The sequence below is a fragment of the Aspergillus tanneri genome, assembly GCF_003426965.1.
Source record: "Aspergillus tanneri strain NIH1004 chromosome Unknown AapTan_7_pilon_pilon_pilon, whole genome shotgun sequence".
NCBI lineage: Eukaryota > Fungi > Ascomycota > Eurotiomycetes > Eurotiales > Aspergillaceae > Aspergillus > Aspergillus tanneri.
Window position 1 is genome coordinate 3,175,829 of NW_022984634.1, and position 19,507 is coordinate 3,195,335.

The 19,507-nt window shown below is 48.2% G+C and overlaps 6 protein-coding genes across 6 annotated transcripts; 4 read left to right on the forward strand and 2 right to left on the reverse strand.

Annotated features, from left to right (window-relative positions):
* Nucleotides 1-429: 429 nt before the first annotated feature.
* ATNIH1004_007658 (grainyhead-like protein) lies at nucleotides 430-3,014 on the forward strand (the record flags this gene model as incomplete). The annotated part of the gene is made up of 5 exons (XM_033572277.1): nucleotides 430-443; nucleotides 509-643; nucleotides 761-1,285; nucleotides 1,344-2,635; nucleotides 2,692-3,014. 5 exons carry the CDS (start codon nucleotides 430-432, stop codon nucleotides 3,012-3,014), a joined length of 2,289 nt encoding a protein of 762 aa, XP_033425592.1.
* Nucleotides 3,015-6,199: 3,185 nt separating this feature from the next.
* On the forward strand, nucleotides 6,200-7,077 carry MUC2 (uncharacterized protein; the record flags this gene model as incomplete). The annotated part of the gene is made up of 4 exons (XM_033572278.1): nucleotides 6,200-6,215; nucleotides 6,283-6,321; nucleotides 6,397-6,447; nucleotides 6,524-7,077. 4 exons carry the CDS (start codon nucleotides 6,200-6,202, stop codon nucleotides 7,075-7,077), a joined length of 660 nt encoding a protein of 219 aa, XP_033425593.1.
* Nucleotides 7,078-7,643: 566 nt separating this feature from the next.
* Nucleotides 7,644-11,792, reverse strand: VPS41 (Vacuolar protein sorting-associated protein 41; the record flags this gene model as incomplete). The annotated part of the gene is made up of 4 exons (XM_033572279.1): nucleotides 7,644-7,930; nucleotides 8,011-11,329; nucleotides 11,382-11,408; nucleotides 11,460-11,792. The coding sequence occupies 4 exons, from the start codon at nucleotides 11,790-11,792 to the stop codon at nucleotides 7,644-7,646; spliced, it is 3,966 nt and encodes a 1,321-aa protein (XP_033425594.1).
* A 189-nt stretch (nucleotides 11,793-11,981) lies between these two features.
* Nucleotides 11,982-13,357, forward strand: ATNIH1004_007661 (RMD1 family protein; the record flags this gene model as incomplete). Its single annotated transcript, XM_033572280.1, has 2 exons — nucleotides 11,982-12,320; nucleotides 12,386-13,357. 2 exons carry the CDS (start codon nucleotides 11,982-11,984, stop codon nucleotides 13,355-13,357), a joined length of 1,311 nt encoding a protein of 436 aa, XP_033425595.1.
* A 312-nt stretch (nucleotides 13,358-13,669) lies between these two features.
* Nucleotides 13,670-15,348, forward strand: RNY1_2 (T2 family ribonuclease; the record flags this gene model as incomplete). The annotated part of the gene is made up of 6 exons (XM_033572281.1): nucleotides 13,670-13,989; nucleotides 14,067-14,361; nucleotides 14,432-14,624; nucleotides 14,710-14,940; nucleotides 15,022-15,119; nucleotides 15,205-15,348. The coding sequence occupies 6 exons, from the start codon at nucleotides 13,670-13,672 to the stop codon at nucleotides 15,346-15,348; spliced, it is 1,281 nt and encodes a 426-aa protein (XP_033425596.1).
* A 749-nt stretch (nucleotides 15,349-16,097) lies between these two features.
* ace2 (putative C2H2 transcription factor (Swi5)) lies at nucleotides 16,098-18,453 on the reverse strand (the record flags this gene model as incomplete). Its single annotated transcript, XM_033572282.1, has 3 exons — nucleotides 16,098-17,746; nucleotides 17,796-18,227; nucleotides 18,255-18,453. The coding sequence occupies 3 exons, from the start codon at nucleotides 18,451-18,453 to the stop codon at nucleotides 16,098-16,100; spliced, it is 2,280 nt and encodes a 759-aa protein (XP_033425597.1).
* Between the last annotated feature and the right edge of the window lie 1,054 nt (nucleotides 18,454-19,507).

A 19,507-nucleotide genomic window follows, 5' to 3' on the forward strand; every position in this document is an offset into this window, starting at 1 on the left:
GTAAGGGGCATTTTTGTTGTAAACCAAATACTATCCAAATCCCTGTCGTTCACCACCTCCGATTGCCTTCCTGCAAAGTCGTCCTATCGGTGCTCTAGTCTGGGGGACTGCGATCAGACCCCGAATTACTGGTGTCTCGAGTTGGATCACCCTGGCTGTATTGATCACAGTCCAAATACCTGGAAAATTGATCGGCTCAATCCAAAAACACCAATATATCGCGAAAAATAAAATCAAAAATACAAAAAGAAAGAGAAGAAAAGGCAACAAAAGAAAAATTAAGACCCCCTATACATATCCCCTCAGATCTTCTAGTTATTGCCATTTACTACGGATGTTATGCTGGCTGGGACTTCAGCTGTCTTTTGAATTTCCCACTTTCTGTGCAGACCATTTGTCACTGCCTTCAGTATTCCGCGGATTCCCATAATGTTCAACAATAGGTATTTGACTCTCCACCTATCGTTCGAAGTCCTGCTCATATCGTACGTGCTAATGCACTCTCCAGACAAAGCACTCAAAAACCAGACGGAGACCTCATCGAAAGATTTCAGAAGACTTTCCCTTGCATCGTCTCTTCCGGCACTCACCGCAATGCAGTTCCCTTCGGTCAAGTTCCTGCTCCTCCCATTACCCCGGATAGGTATGCACTGACACTTTCCCCTATTTTCCATCCCTTTGATCTTCATCCTCCTTCTGGCGATTTTATATTCTCTTCAGGGATCCTGGGACTCCGGGCTGACTGTTATTGCCGCCCCAGAGTCAACATGGATGACGGTATGAAGCTCAATGACAATGCTCTTAACAACGGTCATGACATGCGGTTCGCTCAATCATTTGTCGACCCGAGCTCCCTATCGTTTTTCAATTCATTGAGCCAACAGCAAGGTTACTATACTCCAAACTCAGGTGCATTGGGGGCGGTCTTTCGCAGCCAAGCGGGAGACCTACACACCCCCGTGGGCATGAGTCTGATGAGCCCCCTTTCTCTTCCGCAGCAGATACCAGGAGCCACCTTACCCACCGATGGCTCAGCTATGGGGCTTGATCAATTTAACCAACAGTACATCCCGCCACACTTTCATAACCCACAACCATTTGCCCAGCAAGCAACGTTTGGGCCCGGCGCATTGGTTCATCGTGATTCAGGCTATGATGCCATGGATGACTCTGTGGATGAACTGTCTTTAAATGATGTGGACATACAAGGAAATGTGCCTTCACAATTGGTCACGTCGACTGTACCGCACTCGGATCGATTGAATATCGAAACGCCGAGCGAAAAGTAAGAGTGTTGCTTTAAGTTGTATCCAGTACAGAATGCTCATGTTGATGTTCATTAGGTTTCGTTACCATATCACGTTGCGTGCCCCGACAGCTATGGTTAAAGATCAAGATGAGATCCCAGTGTCGTATCTAAACAAGGGTCAGGCCTATTCCATCTCCGTTGCTGATACAGCTCCGCCTGCGACAAGTGCGCAGCCAACACAATACCGAACATATATCCGCGTTTCTTTCCAGGACAAAGAGCAAAGATCAAAACCCGCCTCCTGTTGGCAACTATGGAAGGAGGGTCGCGGATTCAATGAGGCGCACCAACGAGGTGGAAAACTCCAAGCGGTAGAGTTCGTTGATCCAATCCAAGGAGGGATTGATGATCAAAAGACCAAGCAAATTCAGCTTGAAAGCTCGTCTTTCGATGGATTCTGTGTCACATGGGCGGCAAACCAGGCTAATGGACCCGCAGGCTGCACAATTTCTGTCCGATTTAACTTCCTGTCAACAGATTTCAGCCACTCCAAGGGAGTGAAAGGCATCCCAGTAAGACTCTGCGCAAAGACGGAGATGGTCTCTCAGGTTGGTGTGAATTCAGGCGCTGATACAGATGCGGAGGTGTGTTATTGCAAGGTCAAGCTGTTCCGGGACCACGGTGCCGAACGAAAACTGTCAAATGATATCGCGCACGTAAAGAAGTCAATTGAGAAGCTTAGGCAGCAGATCGCTCAAGCCGAGATAGGTGCCGGTAATTACAGCAAGCGGAAGCGTTCCAATGGGTCGATGCCTCTCAACAAAAACTCCGATCTTCGCCCTTCCAAGGTTACAAAACACCGACGAGCCTGGTCCATGAGTTCTCAAGACGGGCCTGACAGGATGTCTATGGAAGACGATCTCCATGTCAAGCTCTCACTGATGCAAGAAATGTTCACGTCAACTCGACCCGTGAGCATTCTATCACTGCGTGGCGACGAGCAAGATGATCCAGACCTGTTTCCTGTTCATCTGCCTGACACACGCCGTTTCAGCAAGAAAGAGGGCCAACAAGGATCTCAATTCGGGCTTGACATATCATCGGGTTCTCGGAATCTATCTCCAATGAGCGGTTCCATTTCACCGAAATCACCGTTTCATCTCACGAACCCTCACGCGCATTACAACTATGATTCGGGAGGTCGTGGATCTATGAGCGCTCCACAGGAATCTTTATCCGATACCTCTGAGGACAGGACAATCATAAAACATCCGGTGAAAGTACAGAGGGTTCCCACTTCGGATTCTAATGTTTCCTTGGGTTTCATCGAGGCAGTCGATATTGATCCATCATACAGACCGCCAGCAGAGAACCCGCCACGACCAAGTAAGCACTAAGAAGATTTCACCAACAAGTGCTAGCAGTGCTAACATTCACCGCAGTTGCTTGTTTCTATGTTCGATTCCCCCGAAATGACAAACTCCGGGACAACTATTACCGAGCAGTCTACCTCACGGAACTGACTGTTCGTGACTTGATGGAAAAGATATCTTTAAAGCAGCATATTGACCCACGGCGCATAGTCCGGGTTCTTCTCGTCAAGCAGAATGGAATGAGGATTATGGTCGACGATGATGTTGTTCGTGAACTTCCGGACGGCCAAGACATGATAGCCGAGATCTCCGAAGCATCAGTGTTGAACAGCGCATCGGGCCACGGTAGTGATCCTATGAGCCCGGGAGTGGAGGTCAAACTGACCTACTAATGTCGCGTTTTCTACGAAACTCTTATATCTCGCGATTATATTCGCTACCGGGAGTTGATTTCTTGACCGACGCCTGGTGCGCGGTAAGGAGTTGACACTTCGCGTCAGTCCAGGCATTTAAACTATTTATTTTTTTTTTTTGGTCGGAGTTTGATATTTGTGCTCTATTTTCAGGGCGCTGGATCTGGGGATTTTACACATGCTCCCGAGCAATGATACCCTGTTTTGCATTGTTTATTTTCCTCTCATTTACCACTTCTGTTTTATAATTCCAAAACCTCATCATGGGCGCTGCTGTTGTTGCTATTTTACCCCCTCTTTTATGGGCTGTTGAAAATATACACGACTATAGGTGTAGTATCTGTTATTTTATGGATTCGAGAATTTGGCCAGGGGACGAAACACGGAATAGATACCCTATGCCATTTTCTTCGAATTTGCCTCCTCTTTTCTGCTTCCACTAGTGTTGACCCTTTTGCTGTCACGTCGTTTGATACTCTCTGGGCTTAACTTCATATTTTTTTGGACTATCATCTTTCGTCATGCATTCGGCAGATGTGATGATGGTTACGCGTCGATGGAGGTGTTACCATGAGCAAATCTTTTTTGCTGCCTGACTTACGCACCAGATTGGAGAACATGGTCGATCTCTACGAACAGCGGGTGTTTCATCATGGCAATCGTTGTTGTTACATAACAGAGGTTCAGAATACACGTATAAACCTCATAAACTTATCTAGTATTGGCCATTCAGTCTTGTTAATACCCACTTTTAAACAGCTGAACCTTTGTATTACATCTTTTTTTTTTTTTTTTTTTTTTTTTTTTTTTTTTTTTTTTTTTTTTTTTTGGAGCACTCGATTAAATGAGTAACTATAGTTAGTGGCGCTCCACCGAGAGATGGTATTACTACAATGGAGTACTTTGTACTTTTGTAGTGTGTCGTGATTGCCTAGTAGGTTGATCCTATGCGAAGGACAGCAATAAAGCAACATGAATGGCCCAGGGGACCGTACCGAGCTGTCCCTGAGAAGTGGGTCGGTGGATGGATCCAAAAAAATAACTAATAAATATCCTGTAATTACAGAAACTCAAGGATGCGGTCCGTGAGTTGTTTCCAAATTACAAATCGGATTAATCTCCCGGCTGTGTTAAAGAGCTCTGAATGGCTGTGGTGCTGAGATAAACCGTTTGTGAAATACAGGGGCTTGGTATGGTACTTTTGGTATTACCCGGATTCGTTCAGTATGAAATACTGGGGATATTAATAAAATAAGAAAGATGGGTACAGTACCTACTCTGTAAACAGGAGGTAGGTACTAATGGAACCTCCGGCCGTTTCCCCCTTCTCCCGAGTCCCTTAGAGTCCAGTAATGAATTGGAGTTTAGGTATGCCTGCATCTTGCTTCTAGATTTGATAAATATGCATTTGTGGTGATCTTGACCTATCTATCTAGTCAATCGCAGCTACAGGGAACATCCTGCTAAATTGCAGTTTGTTCGTGGATAATAGGGAAGATAATTGCGTAGTTATGTAATGAGCAAGATTGCTTACTATAGAGGAGAAGAGATTGTGCCAATAAACTTGTTTTATATATATATTAAACTGCGCTGTCGACATGTCAGTTCCAGTCCGTACCTTAAATTTAAAGGCATAATTAGCTTGTCCTATTAATCTTGTTCCTGGGACCCTTTTTGGAAATGGAACGTGATGATTCCGATCGCCCGATGACCCATGGCATAAACATGTCAACCTTCGGGGCCACCATAAATAGTTACCTAGAAGCCTTTTATGACTTCACATTGACATAACTGAAGAGTTTCTACTATATGTAAAACAACTTAAGTAGCTGATACTCCATGCATCTGGTGAAATCCCCGAGAGAAGTCGTGAAGGGCCGGGAGAAGTGATATCATCAGAGACTCTGTTGCAGTACGGACTGATATGTGGCCTGGGGTGATGTCATCATGCAGCCAAATCGACCAATTTCCAAGGCACTTTCAGCTATGTGTGGTTTGCTCCACCCGGGCCCGGGTCGTGCCGATGTGGGCTCCATATGTGTGTGTACTAAGGGAACCAAGTTAATTAGTCTGCCATTTTTATAGAGAGTGGATACTTTTCAGTATGGGTTGATATTACCTCTACTGGCACCTATGTAGGTAGTCGTCGACATGTATAAGAAATGTATCTGGAAATGTGGGATGCAAGGGCAATTTCATTCGGAAAGGAGTGAACTAGAGGGGATTTCCTGGTTTGGCAATAAAAAACTAGGCTATGTTATCAAATTGGTACATGTTCTCAGGTGTGGTACGTCGGAAATATCGGTAGCTTTTACATATATCCTGATCTGTGCAGGTAAGTGTCTTGCCAGGGAATCATAGTGTAGAAAATATAAACATGACTATAGCATCCAATCTTGTTTAATTTAAGCTCGCTTGTGGTCAAAGCCACCGGATTCTCTACCTATAGAATTAGGATCTAACAGGGCGTTTGCCTTTGCCACCTAGTTTAGATTGGCTTTCGAGGTATCTGTATGACAGCCCCGGAAAGCCCACGCACATCTATCTACTTACAACGGAGCACCTAAGAGTAGTAATGAGTCGTACCGCTGGCATATACTATACCTATGTATTGTTACGTGTATTTTATGGTATACTACCTAGGTAATGGAAGGGCTGACACTGGATGAATATTGCGACAACTTCAATCTCCTATCCTGTACTCAACTACAACTCCAACTGTCAGCTACTCGAGGATTCCGTGAATAAGGCAGACCCGAGCCAGGGGCCGTCAGAATCAGCCGATGGTGTTGCAGAGGTTACCCGCATTCACCGTTCACCGTCTGCTCCTGTCGTGCTTTCCATATTCGGATGTGCTCTGTCGCACCTTCCAAAACAAGAAGCTTTCTCCCACCTTCGGCCCTTTTCCCTATTTCTCTCCTTTTCTCTCCTTCTCTCCTTCTCTTCTCTTCTCAACTCTCTCTCTTTTCATCCCGTTTCCATCTCTGTTATCCAACTTGCCCCAATTTACGTTCGTTCTGCGACCCTGCCTGCGTCAATCTTTCTTTTACCTTCCCAGACTTTTCAATACTTCTGTAGACCTCCACGCCGGCTACTAAGTAGACATGGCTTATCCTTCGATGAGCAAGTTTATGACCTTTGTGGTGGTCTGGCTCCTCGCTACCATGGGTTTCGCTAATGGTGAGTATATGCAAATCTTCCTCCTCATTGTGAACTCTCTAGCAAGCTCCTTTGCTGACTATTGTAGATGCCATGGAAGTGCTGGATGGTTTCTATGGTACCAACGGTGCGGCTGGCAAGTTTCAGGTCCACTTCTCGATTAGTTGTTTGTTCTCCTGACTCTCTGTTCTTCCATTTTTAGCTGTCATTGAAGAACACTCTCCCCTTTATCCTGGCCTTTTCCCTCGCGATGGTAAGTCATTCTGATGAGAGTAGTTCTCCTCCGGCCAAAGCATTGCCGTTACTCAATTACTAACTTGGTCTTACAGGTGTTGCCACGGTTACTGTCACCGATACTATCTGTGCTACTCTGAGCCCTCCTGCCTTCTCGGCGACTACGTTTAGCACTGCTACACAGGCTCCGCCTACCGCGTCAGTCACGTCCTTGACGGCTTCTGTCACAGAGAATCCCCCGATTTCCTCTGAGACTCATGGTAACCCTGGTACTGGAACTGTTGTTCCTCCTGTTCCTTCCGTGTCTTCCAGCGACTACTCGAGTGAGAGTGCCTCTCAGACAGCTGGAATTCCCATACCCCCAGTCTCGACTGTGTCTTCTGGTGAGCCGTCGGGTACATCCTATGTTAGCTCTCAGACTACTACTGCTGCTCCATCAGTCTCGACTACGGGCGAGCACTCGAGCACTTACCCAGTCAGCTCTCAGACCACTGGAACTGAAACGGCCGGCACTACCACAGCTCCTACTAGCGCTCCTTCTTCTACTGCCTCCCCTGCTCCAAACGCCGGGGTTTCTCATGGAGAAATAGGAATGCATGCTGTGTATCTGGCATTGGGTATGACGCTTGTTTGCTTCGTGGCTATCTAAGTCAGATATTATCGCTACCGGGGCTGGATGGCTTTGCAAATCTGATGTTACCAAAGACAGACTTGAGCAGCATCTGGTATGACTGATCATGCTTTTTATTTATGGTTTCAATGATCTTACGTGGGGAGATGTTTATGTTTCATGTTTGTAATGGGATGCACGGTGATTACACTCTCTGTTCCTGATGATAATGAGGCAATTGTTGTATCCTAAAGCGGCAGGTATCCGCTCTAATTGAGCCTTGAAAGTTTCAACATTACTTGCATTGTAGATTATACTACCATGGGTATATTCTAAGAAACATACTAATATCGCCTGTAGTTGTAATGAGGAAGCTGGTCTCCAGACCAGGCTGGTCAATGATACGTCGGAATCACTGATCTCTCCTATATAAAAAAAAAAGGCTGTGCCTATATAAGCAGTCGTTCTTCGACATAGACAGACATAGCTTACGAAGCTAATATGGGACGGACCAGTTACTAGACCGAACTATGAGTGACTTACAGCCATCCTTCTGGTAGTCACAAGCCGACACCAGAGCCAGAACAAAGAGCTAAAAGTCGACCTCATGTGTCAGGGTCCCCAATGATATCGATATGCTTAGCCAAAGCACAGATGCGACATCCGTCACCGATTCGGTCCCGGAGGAGCCGGGCAGTCGTCACCTTAGGGCCAACGGTTCTGGACGCGGACAGAGATACTTCATCCAGGGTTTGGGAACGAGACGGTGGGAAAGGTCTGGGTGTTTGGGCGGCCGACTGACTCTCGGGGGTGGGGGTGGGAGATTCCGTTGGATGAATGTGGGACAGATGGAAGACATGTCCGCAAGCGAAGCCGACGAGGACCTCTTTTTCTGTGAGAAACAGTCGTTTAGTTCAACGGTTTTCAGCGCAGAATTGAGAGAGGTGTGAAGTGAGAAGAGTTCATTCTTACCATTAGCATGAAAAGACTGACGACATCCTGCACATCTACCGGCTTGTGATGATGACGTTGAGGAAGCAGCTACTGGGGTTGGGGTGCTCTGTGTGTCGGCGTCACTTTTTACCTCGTCCTTGCCGGAAACTTCGGAGTGAGACTCGGAGTGTTTCTTGTCATCTTCGATAATATTGAATTTGATACCGTGACGTTGACCCTGTCGGAGGGTATTCATGCCAACTGCGACCTCGCTCTGAAGGACCTTTGCAGCGCCCTGGCTGATGCTGGCCTGCAGATCATGGTCTCGAATCAAGCGTGAAAGGCCCTCCCTTAAGCCCTCAATTTCCAATCCGCTGGGGATGCGCCGTACCAGTTTGATCGGGTCGATGGATGTCCCGGCTTCTACGAGAAGCCCGTGGATGAAACGAGGCTTATCCATCGAGTAGTCGAGAAGATCTTCCCAGAGATCTGGTTCGTTCTGGGACTTGGCGAATGTGATGGCTTGCGAGACATCCTTCAAGTCGGACAGAATCAGATTCAACGCTCGCTTGGTCTGGCCCGTTTTGGATAACAGGTAGATAAGCTCTCGGGTAAAATGACGGGCCTCGCATATGGAGACGGCCATGTCAAACGAGTACGAGGTACTGGTTTGCAGGAATTCCATCAGCAGTAGGCGGTCATAATCCGCGAAGAGCTCTACAGCCGTATCCGCAAAAGTGTCAACCAGGGCTTTCCCTTCGTCAGCGGCTAACTTGCTTGCCGCGTCCCGAATGTGAGCACCATGGCCCCTTCGGGGCTTTGCGGCGCCATGAGGGATCGACTCCCCACGCCATAGAGCCCGGAGGTAGAAGTATAAGAATAAAAGTCGGTGGGTCGCTTTCAGTTGATTCACGACAGTCTCTGGGCGAACGATTCCAGTGTACGCTTCACTGACGAGGAGCCTAATAGGCTCGGACGTGATTTCCTCGAGCTCAGCGACGGGTGCCGATTTCAACTGTTCCTTAGACACACGCATCATAATAAACGCTGGAATGTCGTGAGAGAGTTCGTCTAGCAAGCGGTGTTCTTTTATCAAAGCCATGGCCGTGTCTGCATCTTGGAGTCGAATATAACAACGTAAAGCCTCCCCGTAATGGCCGCCCGCGAGATACAGCTTGGCCAGGCAAATCAATAAGATGCGCCAGTCCTCCGATTCAGGCGCCACATTTTCAGGTTGTAATTGCTCCTTGATATTTGTCGCAACGCTGTTGACATCAAACAAGTCGAATGACCACAAATCCACGAGCTCTCGGAGTCGATGTCGGTTTTCAGAAACATAATGGCCAAGGATGGCTTGGTAAGTGGCCGGGGGCAGCGGTGGGCGTAAGCTCGTTGGAATGACAGATGAAATTTCATCTACCTTATCGTGCTTGATAAAAACCCAGATCCAGTGATCCCATCTAGGGGTGGTGTGTAATGCTCTGGCGCAGACTTCGGCAGCACCTATCCAGTGGCCTGTATCCACAAGCTGCTCTATCCAAAGCTCTCCAACACGATCCTTCTCGTACTCGGCAGCAGATCCAATCCCTCGACCCGTAGTTGTCACTGAGGATCTGTCATCGGCAAAAAACTCACCAAGGCTACTTTGTGATCGTGCGGGAGTACCGGGCACGCTGTCACTTGGCTGATGCGAAGTCCCAGCTGCCTCGGGATGCTCGTCGAGTAGCTTCCAAGCTTCTTCATACTTCTCGTGGGCATCTAGCCATCCCAGGCGATCTGTAAGATCCCTTTTGAGTGCAACCACCGAGTCATATGGGCTGTGGATGAATATTTTGGGGCCCTCATTGCCTGCAATGGATTGAACTTCTTTTGATAATGGCTCCTCGACGGAAACACGTCGCGACGAATATATGCTTGGCGCCCTGATAGAGCCTTTATCACCGCTGCTTGTTGTGCTACGTATACTCGCGCCTGAACTAAACAATCGCGCGGGGTACATGGTCGCATCCCACAGTCCGTTTCCGAGGGCTTCTAGGGCCCCCCGTTGAGCAACGGACACGTCGATCTTCCAAGGGGGCAAGGCACATAGGTGGTAGTCTGACGTGGTCAGGGTTTCATATCGACTAACTGAAAGTGTATCGGCACTGAGTTCCTCTTTGCTTTCGATATCGATGATGCGAAGCTCCGGCTCTAGACCTCTAGGCCGACGACGCGCCCCAGGACGACCATCGTGTTTAGTCCGTTCTTCTCCCGGGACATCTATTTCTGCTTCAATGTATGCAAGAACCACTACCAGGTTAGGGGTATATAGCGAAATGCCTGATATAACACAATCGGTGCGTAATCTAGAATTGGATGAGCAATTGGCCCACATCTTGGAGCACGGCACGTACATAGTAGAAACTTCCACGGATCCAATTTTCCGATCCTTGTTACTCTTGTTTGGCCGATCAGGATAGACGTCAATGACCCAGACGGTGCCTCCCCAACCAACCACCAACTTCTCCACCCTTTCTTTGGTGGGAATGGACCAAGTCGGGGTAGAATCATCATGAGACACTTCTCCTGACTTGGACGTGCTCTCGCTGTCCCAAGAGCGATCGTCAACCCATTCAGCACGCGCTTTCCAGACGCCGGCCATCTCTTCCCACCCAGGGAGGTTGGGGCGATCAATGTGGCTTACGCGTTTCCAGGCGAGTTCTGAGTCCGACGACTCCAAATGTAGGTGGGACCGCATGATTTTGATACCTTCTTCATTGACCCAAACAATATATTTACCAGACAGTGACCATTTTATCGTGCTGATAGCCCCCTCACCACTATGCAAGATACTATCTTTTCCCGTATTGGCCCCTAGGCCCAAGGAACCGAGCCAGCTGGTAGCTGTAGCTGCAGCTCCTCCCATGGTCGTAGAATTTGTACTCACACCCACCCGGCCACCTGTTGTGAGGATCAGATCACCCGCCCGCCCTCCTGACAGGAATGTTCGGTCGCTTTTGTAATCTGGGGAGAGCGCCACGGCTTGAACGGGACGGCCGAAATTCCTTAAGAGGATGTCCTTTGGATCAACAAGAGAGGCGACGCATACATTCCCATCTATAGAAGATGTTGCAACGTAAATAGAGTTTGAAGGCGTAGCTGGGATGGCTGGCTGGTAGCTTGACTTTGGCCGCCCTCGAAGGCTGGCGGCCCCGGAGGACTTGATCGAGTGGCCTGTATCTTCGGGAACTCTGCTGAAGGTTTCTGGTCTGAGGTTCGCTAAGGGCAGAGGAAATGGTGAGATTGATATAGACGTGACACTCGCGGAATGCGCATGGTATACGCGGAGTGACTGGAATAGAGGGAGCGATAACACATGCTGCGCGAGTTAGTCATTGACAGCTCCCAAACCAGCAAGGAGGCAGTCCTACAGTATTCCCATTGTGTGTTCCAATTATCTAAGCAGGTCTCAGCTTTTGTGAACATCTGAAAATACTCGAAAATCATACCATCTTGTCCCCAGCAGCGAGGAAGGAGCTCGTTGCATCTCCATTCCTGTAAACTGCTCCTAAATGCTTCGTCATATATGCATATTTCAGTCGGGGCTCCTCCTCATCCTCTTCCTCATCATCCTCATCTTCCTCGTTCTCCTCTTCCGAATCTTCCGCACCTTCCTCGGTATCGTCGTCATTGACATTGTGATCGCCTTCGTTACTCCCGCTCTCCCTGCATCGATTGCGATCGGTAGCTAGTTGAGAGGCACTCTGTCCGGCAGACGTCTCCAACTCTTGGATTTCCTGAATGGAATCATCGGTAGCCTCTGTCGCGCCAGGCGCGTCCATGGCGAGAGCCTTGTTTCCGTGCTTGAAACTGGGATGGGATTCGCCGATGGAGGAGTCTGGATGAGTGACGAGCTGCAGGTGACCTGGCCACTGACTAAGCAGTTCACCCTTCTTCGGTATCAATCGGTATCAATCGTGATGGAGTATTTCTAGAATTTGCAATTAATCAATTCTACGTCCCTTCCCGTCATGTTCGCAAGACCCTATGTCTGCTTGACCTGTAAAAGGCCGGCAGTGTTCAGGCTAGTGAAACAGCCCCGGAGCCAATCCCTTCATGCGTCGTCGCCGTTTAGCCTTCCCCGCCGAAAGGACTTCTTCTCCTCAAACGCTTACCTCAACCAGAAACTCGCGAAATCTGACGATGCGACGGCCGAATCGTTTGTTGAATCACCGAAGCAGCGAAGAAGAAGTGGTAGATCACCGGCGGCACCGACTTCGTTGCGCAGGGTTGCAGTGGAAGCTCAAAGATCCAAGGATGGATTTTTATCCAAGGCCCAACTCAAAGAGCAAGGGCTGTATCAAACTAAAGTACGGGCCATTGCAAATTCATGCCAGAAAAACATCAATTGATTATTTGACCCAAAAATTATAAGAAAACTGTGACAGCTTATGCCGTATCGGAACAATTCAATATGCGGACAGTCAGAACTATCCTCCAAGACAAAGGCTACGAGACGGATCCGTTCGAGACGGGTCTATATCCTCAAGTCCTTCACATCCAGGTTCCCCTAGACTCAGTCCGTCGCATGAGCAATCCTGCGGCAGTAGATTTGCCTTCTGATGAAGTGGGCGACGTTTTCATTTTCCCGTCCGGTACAGTCGTCGCATGGTCGCTTCCTGAAGGCTTTACATCCTTCCTGGCGACTAGGACATTACTTCCGGCAGCTGAGGGCTTTCATGTTGATGATTTGGAGACGGAAGATTTGGAATATGTCGAAGACTCCGCCCGAGAAAATAGCAGCATCAAGGGTGACACCATCATCCTTGGAACCAAGCCCAGTAGTACTGAACTCGAGTCACAGCTGGCTGCTAGACAGTCGGTAGAAACAGTCTTGACCAAAGTGGCCTTCTCCTCTGGACTGGCTCGAAGTACGAAGCTAGCAGTTTTAGAGACATCGCTGTCGAACTATTTTGAGTCTACTCGACCGATCCCTACTCTTCTTTCACAGGGCTCACGCCTCCCCTTTACCAGAGATTTTATCCTCCGCAAGACTGGTCAGCTACTGAGCGTGCGTGCACAGCTGAACCTCTATTCGGAGCTCACCGACTCTTTACCGGATATCTTCTGGGATAGTCGACATGAGCTTGGCCTAGAAGGGTACTATGAACAGGTAGGAAGGGCATTGGACGTAGGGATCCGCATCAAGCTCTTGAATGAAAAAATGGATTATGCGCAGGAAATAGCCAGCGTTCTCCGGGAGCGACTGAGTGAGACACATGGGCTCCGGCTGGAGTGGATCATTATCTTGCTCATTGCTGTGGAGGTATGCTTTGAGGTGTTGAGACTGTGGAAGGAGCGACTCCAAGAAATAGAATCGCGCGATGATGGAAAGACTGCAGAATAGGGACCATTGGATATCTCCATGTATATCACCTCTCTACTCCTATTTCTCATCCAGCAAATACCGTGCAATGATACTGGTAATACTCCATAGCTCGATCTGGCATTATCTTATCAGGTGACAGACTGCATGTGATTCACTGCTGAGTCATCCATCTGTCAGGGATGTGGTCAACTTTCAGCATCATTAGAGTTGCGTCTTTTATAAATACATCGTCGTGGTAGTTACTACTCTCTTCATCACCTGTATACATTCTGTCGATCCGGTTTAAATCTCAAAAGTGTTGAGGCGGAAAAGACCTTTGCAGAAGGCGCCATGATTGTTCCTATCAATGATAATGATTCTGTGGCAAGCTCACTGCGGCAACGACTACTCCAGGGACTCCCAGGACCACAGCAGGTACTGAAGGTGTTGACGGGCTCATTGGGAATATCATCGCTGTCCGGATCAGAATCTGAGCCATCGCAGAACACATTCCAGCATTGTTCCAAACCGGAACTCAGCTGTCAAACGCGGTATCATGGCCAAAATACCTGCTGCTTCAATTATCCTAGTGGACAGTTCCTTCAGAGCCAATTCTGGGACGCCGACCCTGCTATTGGACCGGAGGACTCTTGGACCATCCATGGACTCTGGTGAGCTCGATGACAAGTTATAAGTGGATGATTTGTGACTCTTGGCCTGGACACTGATACGCGCCTCTCTTTTCTAGGCCAGACTTGTGTGATGGTAGCTTCGACCAATTTTGTGACCCGGCCAGGAAGTACAGTAATATCTCATTGATATTAGTGGATTCTGGTAGATCTGATCTCCTGGATGAAATGCGTCGTTTCTGGAAAGATAATCAAGGTGATGACTCGCATCTATGGGAGCACGAGTGGAACAAGCACGGCACCTGTATCAGCACCCTGGAAACTCACTGCTATGATGAATATTATCCCCAGCAGGAAGTGGTAGAGTATTTTGATAAAACAGTTGAAGTTTTCCACAGTCTCCCTACGTACAAGGTTTGTTCTTCACTGCTTGTTAAACCCAAACTCAAGCGAAACTATCTCTGAATAAACCCGTATCGATTAGACCCTTGCCGACGCTGGGATTGTGCCATCTTACTCTAAGACATATACTCGTCGTGAAATCGAGGATGCTCTGTCTAATGCCCATGGCGCCTATGTCTCTCTCCGGTGTCGACATAGCTCTCTGAATGAAGTGTGGTACTACTTCAATATTGCCGGTTCTTTGCAGACAGGCACATTTGTCCCGTCCGCGCCAGGTACTATCTCTCCCTCTCTCTCTCACACATATTTTTCAAACCACCCGGTAAGGGCTACTTGGTACTAACACAAAGCCGATGTTAGACGGTGCTAAGACCAACTGCCCATTCCGGGGTATTCGCTACCAACCAAAATCGCCCCGGAAAGGCACTCCAACCAAGGGACCGTCCGAACCAACAACAACCGGCGCTCCTTTCTCAGGACGAGGCCACCTGGTCATCTCGACGCTGGGCCAACGCAGAGGCTGCATCATTAGCCACGGGGAATGGTTCACCTCCGGAACGTGCGCCACCTTCAGAATCAAAAAGACATCCGGTTCGTCCTGAAATGCCTCCTTTCAACTGAGCAGTAGTGGCTCATATTGTATCATGTTTCTAACTCTGCAATGTATAATAGATACCTCTTTTACGCTACAGTCCAGCAAGGGCGCATGTTCCTTTGAACAGGATGGCTTTAGCTGCGGTCCTCAGATCTCAGCTGCTACGGAGTTTAGCGTAAGTGGCTCTTCCAATCTCCTTCCCCTTATGGATACATACATGCATGCGAATTATATGATTTGAAACGCTCATGCTTATCTAGGCTGAGGGTAACAAGCTCTCCTATGGCGGAAACACGACTTTCTTCGCAGATAAAGCCCCCAAAGGTCGAGTGAAAAGCACAGTGTTTGCTTCGCAGGACGACCATCCAATTGAGTTGGAGATCACTTGGAAGGAGAGTCACTGAGACTGGGTTTTGGCTGTATTTTCTAGTTTCGTACATTGTTTCTGGCAATATAGATTCAAGGATAGACTGTGCAATAGAGAATATATTGATTGGTTTGGTGTAAATGTGTGTAAACTTCTGCTCCCTGAGAAAAATTGTGAGGTCTGTCATCTATGTACGATCTCCCAAATCCTTTCTTGTAAATCAGTGGATTCTATTGCTAATCTAAAATACAGGCCATGGGACTACCAGGGATTAAGTATCGAACAGAAGAGTTGCATGCCTCCAGGAACAAATCAAATCCAATTTGGTACAGTCTTGAAATCCTCGCAAAATCAGGGTGCATAAACATCATATAGCCAAAGCAATAAACGAACGAGGAAACGCAAGAAAACAAAGAAAAGAACGGCAGAACTCCAGCAAATTGGCAACATATTATCCGCAGGTCCCAGAGTTGTCGTACATGTATCGCTGATAAACTTGATCGAAATGGAAAGAACATTCAGAGGAAGAGTGAAATGCCCGAAATTTTTTTGTCAGATGTCAAACAGAAGGGAATTTAGTCATTGAAATCATTTGTCATGGAAATTGTACATGGTCTCGTGTCGTGCCACTTTGAAAGGAGTTGTCATATGCATGGTTTCCAGTCGTTGAATCTTCGGTCATGAGATATATATTGCACATTGGTCAGAAGCCTCGAGGTCGTTGCGTCGTCATGATGCCTTTTAGTTATCTTTTTTCTTTTATTTCATTGACTCCAGATCTCGACTTCATTCCATAAAGAATTCCCTGGTCATGGCGTCTGATGGCTGTTCGTCAACTTGAAATTGGAAGGAAAAGAAATCATCACCCATAGAGGGAGCGGTAGAAAATCCCTTCCCTGGAAATAGATCCACACTGCTTTCAAAGGCAGATGTATTTACGTAGTCTGGGAAAGCGGCCATGTCAGGGTCTGCTAGATCGTGGAATTCATGTTTGACGACACTTGTTGAAGGTTCCTGGCTTATGAAAATATCCAGGTCGGAGCCATTTGAGGAGTCCGTTAAGGTTGGCGCGGTATGCGGCGAGGATAAGCCATGGGCGTTTGAGAATGTACCGTCCGTATATGGGCAAGTTTCCGTGTCCGACAGATAAGGAAGACCAGGCTCCTCGACGATCTTTTCTAGAGGACGCTTGGAAGGCGACAGTGGCAGCATCTCATCCTCCGTGACGGGAGTTAAGGATCGCTGACTTTGGGTAGGCGATGGCTTGTCATAATTGCCCCCAGGAGACGCAGGAGGCGTAAATGTGAAGACCTCGGGTGGTAATGAGTAGCTGGGGTTGCTGAACACAGGCATCTCCCTGGCTGGACTAGGTGCGTGGAGGCTCATGTTCTCGAAGACCTCAGATGGTGGCGAATTGCGCGGAGTGTCAGCCTCGATGGAAGCTAGAAATTTATCCGCTAGTTTCTGACGAGCCTTAGACGCTTTAGCTTGTCGCTCATCCATCTCAGGACGGTGTTTCTTCGGACGACCCCGTTTCGTTGCTTTGCGCACAACTCCCTTGTAACCGCCAATGCACATGCCCCTCTGTCGGTGTCGAGTCAACGCATCATGTCGTGCAAACACGTTGCCGCATAGACATTCGTATGGTTTGTCGCCGGTATGTATCTTCGCATGGCGCTTGAGATCATGGCCTCTCACAAAGCATTTATTGCAATGGTCGCATTTATACTGCCGGTCACCGAGATGGGTCTGAACGTGTGACTTGATATTTTCTTTTCTTCCAAACCGTCGCTCGCAACCTGGATGAAGACAAACCCACTTTCCGTCCTCCGGATCGGGCCCATGGATGAAGGACGCAATTTCGTCCATGGTTACGCCCGTCTCTTTAATCGACGCATGAACTCTGTTGTCTAGGTTAAGATTCTCAATCGATGCCACTCTTGGAGAAAGCTTAGTCTTTGTGGAGCTGGTACTAGAGCGTTCACTAGGTGTCTTTTTCTGGTATGAACGGCTAGGGGTTGCAGGGAAGATTGCGATTCTGTCTTGTCTTTCACTCTCCCCAGTACATGGAATAGCCGCAAGGTCTGGGGAAGAGCGGAAAGAAGACGAGGCTGACGACGAGGCATACTGACTGTGTGAAAAGCTCTCGGACCTGGGGAACTCAAAACTGGAACTCTGCTGGCAGTCAAATGAGTCAAAACTATCCATGTCAAATGATGCTGTATTCGGGGGGGAGGGCATTTCCATCTTCGGCTGCGAGAATGTTGTTCCAGCCACTCCTTGTAGGGATTTGGCGCGCTCCATGTACGACGACTGGGCTGAGCCCAGCATAGCGCAACTCGGTCCTTTGGTTGGTGTTGGCTGTGCGTCGCTGTACTGAGCAAGATCCACTGATTTCTTAAATGGTGTAGTTGCGGGGGTAATGGGGACGTAATCTGTTTCTATTGTTAGCAGACTGGAAAGTTCCGTTAGGAGGATACTAACGTGTGTTGCTATGTTTCGGTGTATGCGGCTGTTGGGGGAGCTGTATGTCTGACTGCACTGATAGTCGTCTTATGTCCGCCGGCACGGTATTCGCTTGGTGTGGAAGTGCAGTCGCAAGTTGTTCGGTCTGGTAGATGTTCCAAGAACCATTTTCGAGTAGTTGTCCGTCGAGTGGGTTGTTACACGAGGCTTTTGAGTGCTGTTGGATCAAATTGAAATGACTGTTCACGGCCCGGCTGTTGAGGCTCCGGCTATCGAGTTTAACCAATGTCGGGTTTCCATAAGCCATGCTTGATTGGCTTTCGTGGTCGGTCAGAGCTTGGAAGTCTTCCTGGCATAAATCGTCGCACTCGGGCACCATCGACATGGGGGTTGCGTGCTGGGGAAAGGTCGTCTGATCAGGATGTGCAAATAGTTGATGGTGTTGTGGTCCTATTATGTTAGTAGTAGAAAGAGAACCATCTGGTACGGCCTGCGGTCGTTGAACAGGTAGAGATCGTTGATCAAAGCTTTGGCCTCGGCGATGAGCATGATATCTGTGCAAAGCCTGTGCTGGAAGGCTGGGAGCTTTGGCGGCTTCAAGGGCGGATGGAGTCGAGATTTGCCTTCGATGTTGTCGCTGTCGCTCGTGAAGATTTCTATGCGGATTGGATAGCATGGTAGGCAAAGGTCTCAACCAGTCGATGCGAATGAGTAGCCGGGAAATGGATAGATCTAATCCAGCATATGTAAGAATTTGCCTGGGCTTTATGCAAGATGCAACTGAATGCATACCTCACGTAGCGCTAGCCTTGAGGCTGGGCCGAGCAGATGGTATTTGAGCCGCCCTATGAGAGTGTTAGTGGGTGACCTCTCCAACTAGAGAACAAACCGAGAGAAGAAGGTTAGATTAGGAAGGAGAAGAAGAAGAAGAAGGAAGGAGCGTCAAAAGATTAGATCGCGCTTTGCGTACGATCTATCTAAAAGACTATATAACGCCTTCCAGAACCTCGACACCAACAGCGATACAGACGAAGCTTCGGCTTCCTGCTGAACGTCTGAAACTGGGGCTCTGAGGAACAGAGAATGGAGAGCGAGACAAAGGAAGTTAATGTATTTAGAGGTTGGAACCAAGGAAAGGTGGATGGGGATGCTGAAGCTATCCCGATCTACCGTCCACGGTTCAGATCAACAATGGGCGTGTTGGCCTAGCAACGCCGCCCGGCTGAGCGTCTAGGAAACCAGCGCACCCTTGGCATGGGCCAGGCGTTTTGTGCAACAGGGTGGATCGCTCCCTGGTTCCAATGGAGAATATTAGAGGGAAAAAGTGGCCCGAACGCAATTAAGGTCGTCGGACCTGCAAGGAGCTGCTTTCCTTACTCCCCCTCGCAGTGCAGACAATACCTCTTTGTCATCAATGGAGTTGGCAGCCAAGGGGTAAATCTGTTGCCTGTGAGGGTTTAAGACATTATCACTCATGATGCTCCCTTGCCCTACAATGGCTAGGAAATAATTGACGCCAGCCAGGGTGATAGTCTGTGGCTCTCGAAGGTGACGCAGTTTTGTTGGCTTTTGCCCGAAAGAGTCAATCTCGTGATTGATGCCTGCATACTCAGGCCACATATTATAATGTAATGGTTCAGTCCCGTGATAAAAATTTTGAATCACATGATGTCGGCATAGAATAGTATTATCCGATAGATTTTCAACGCTATGACATAACAGGAATAGCA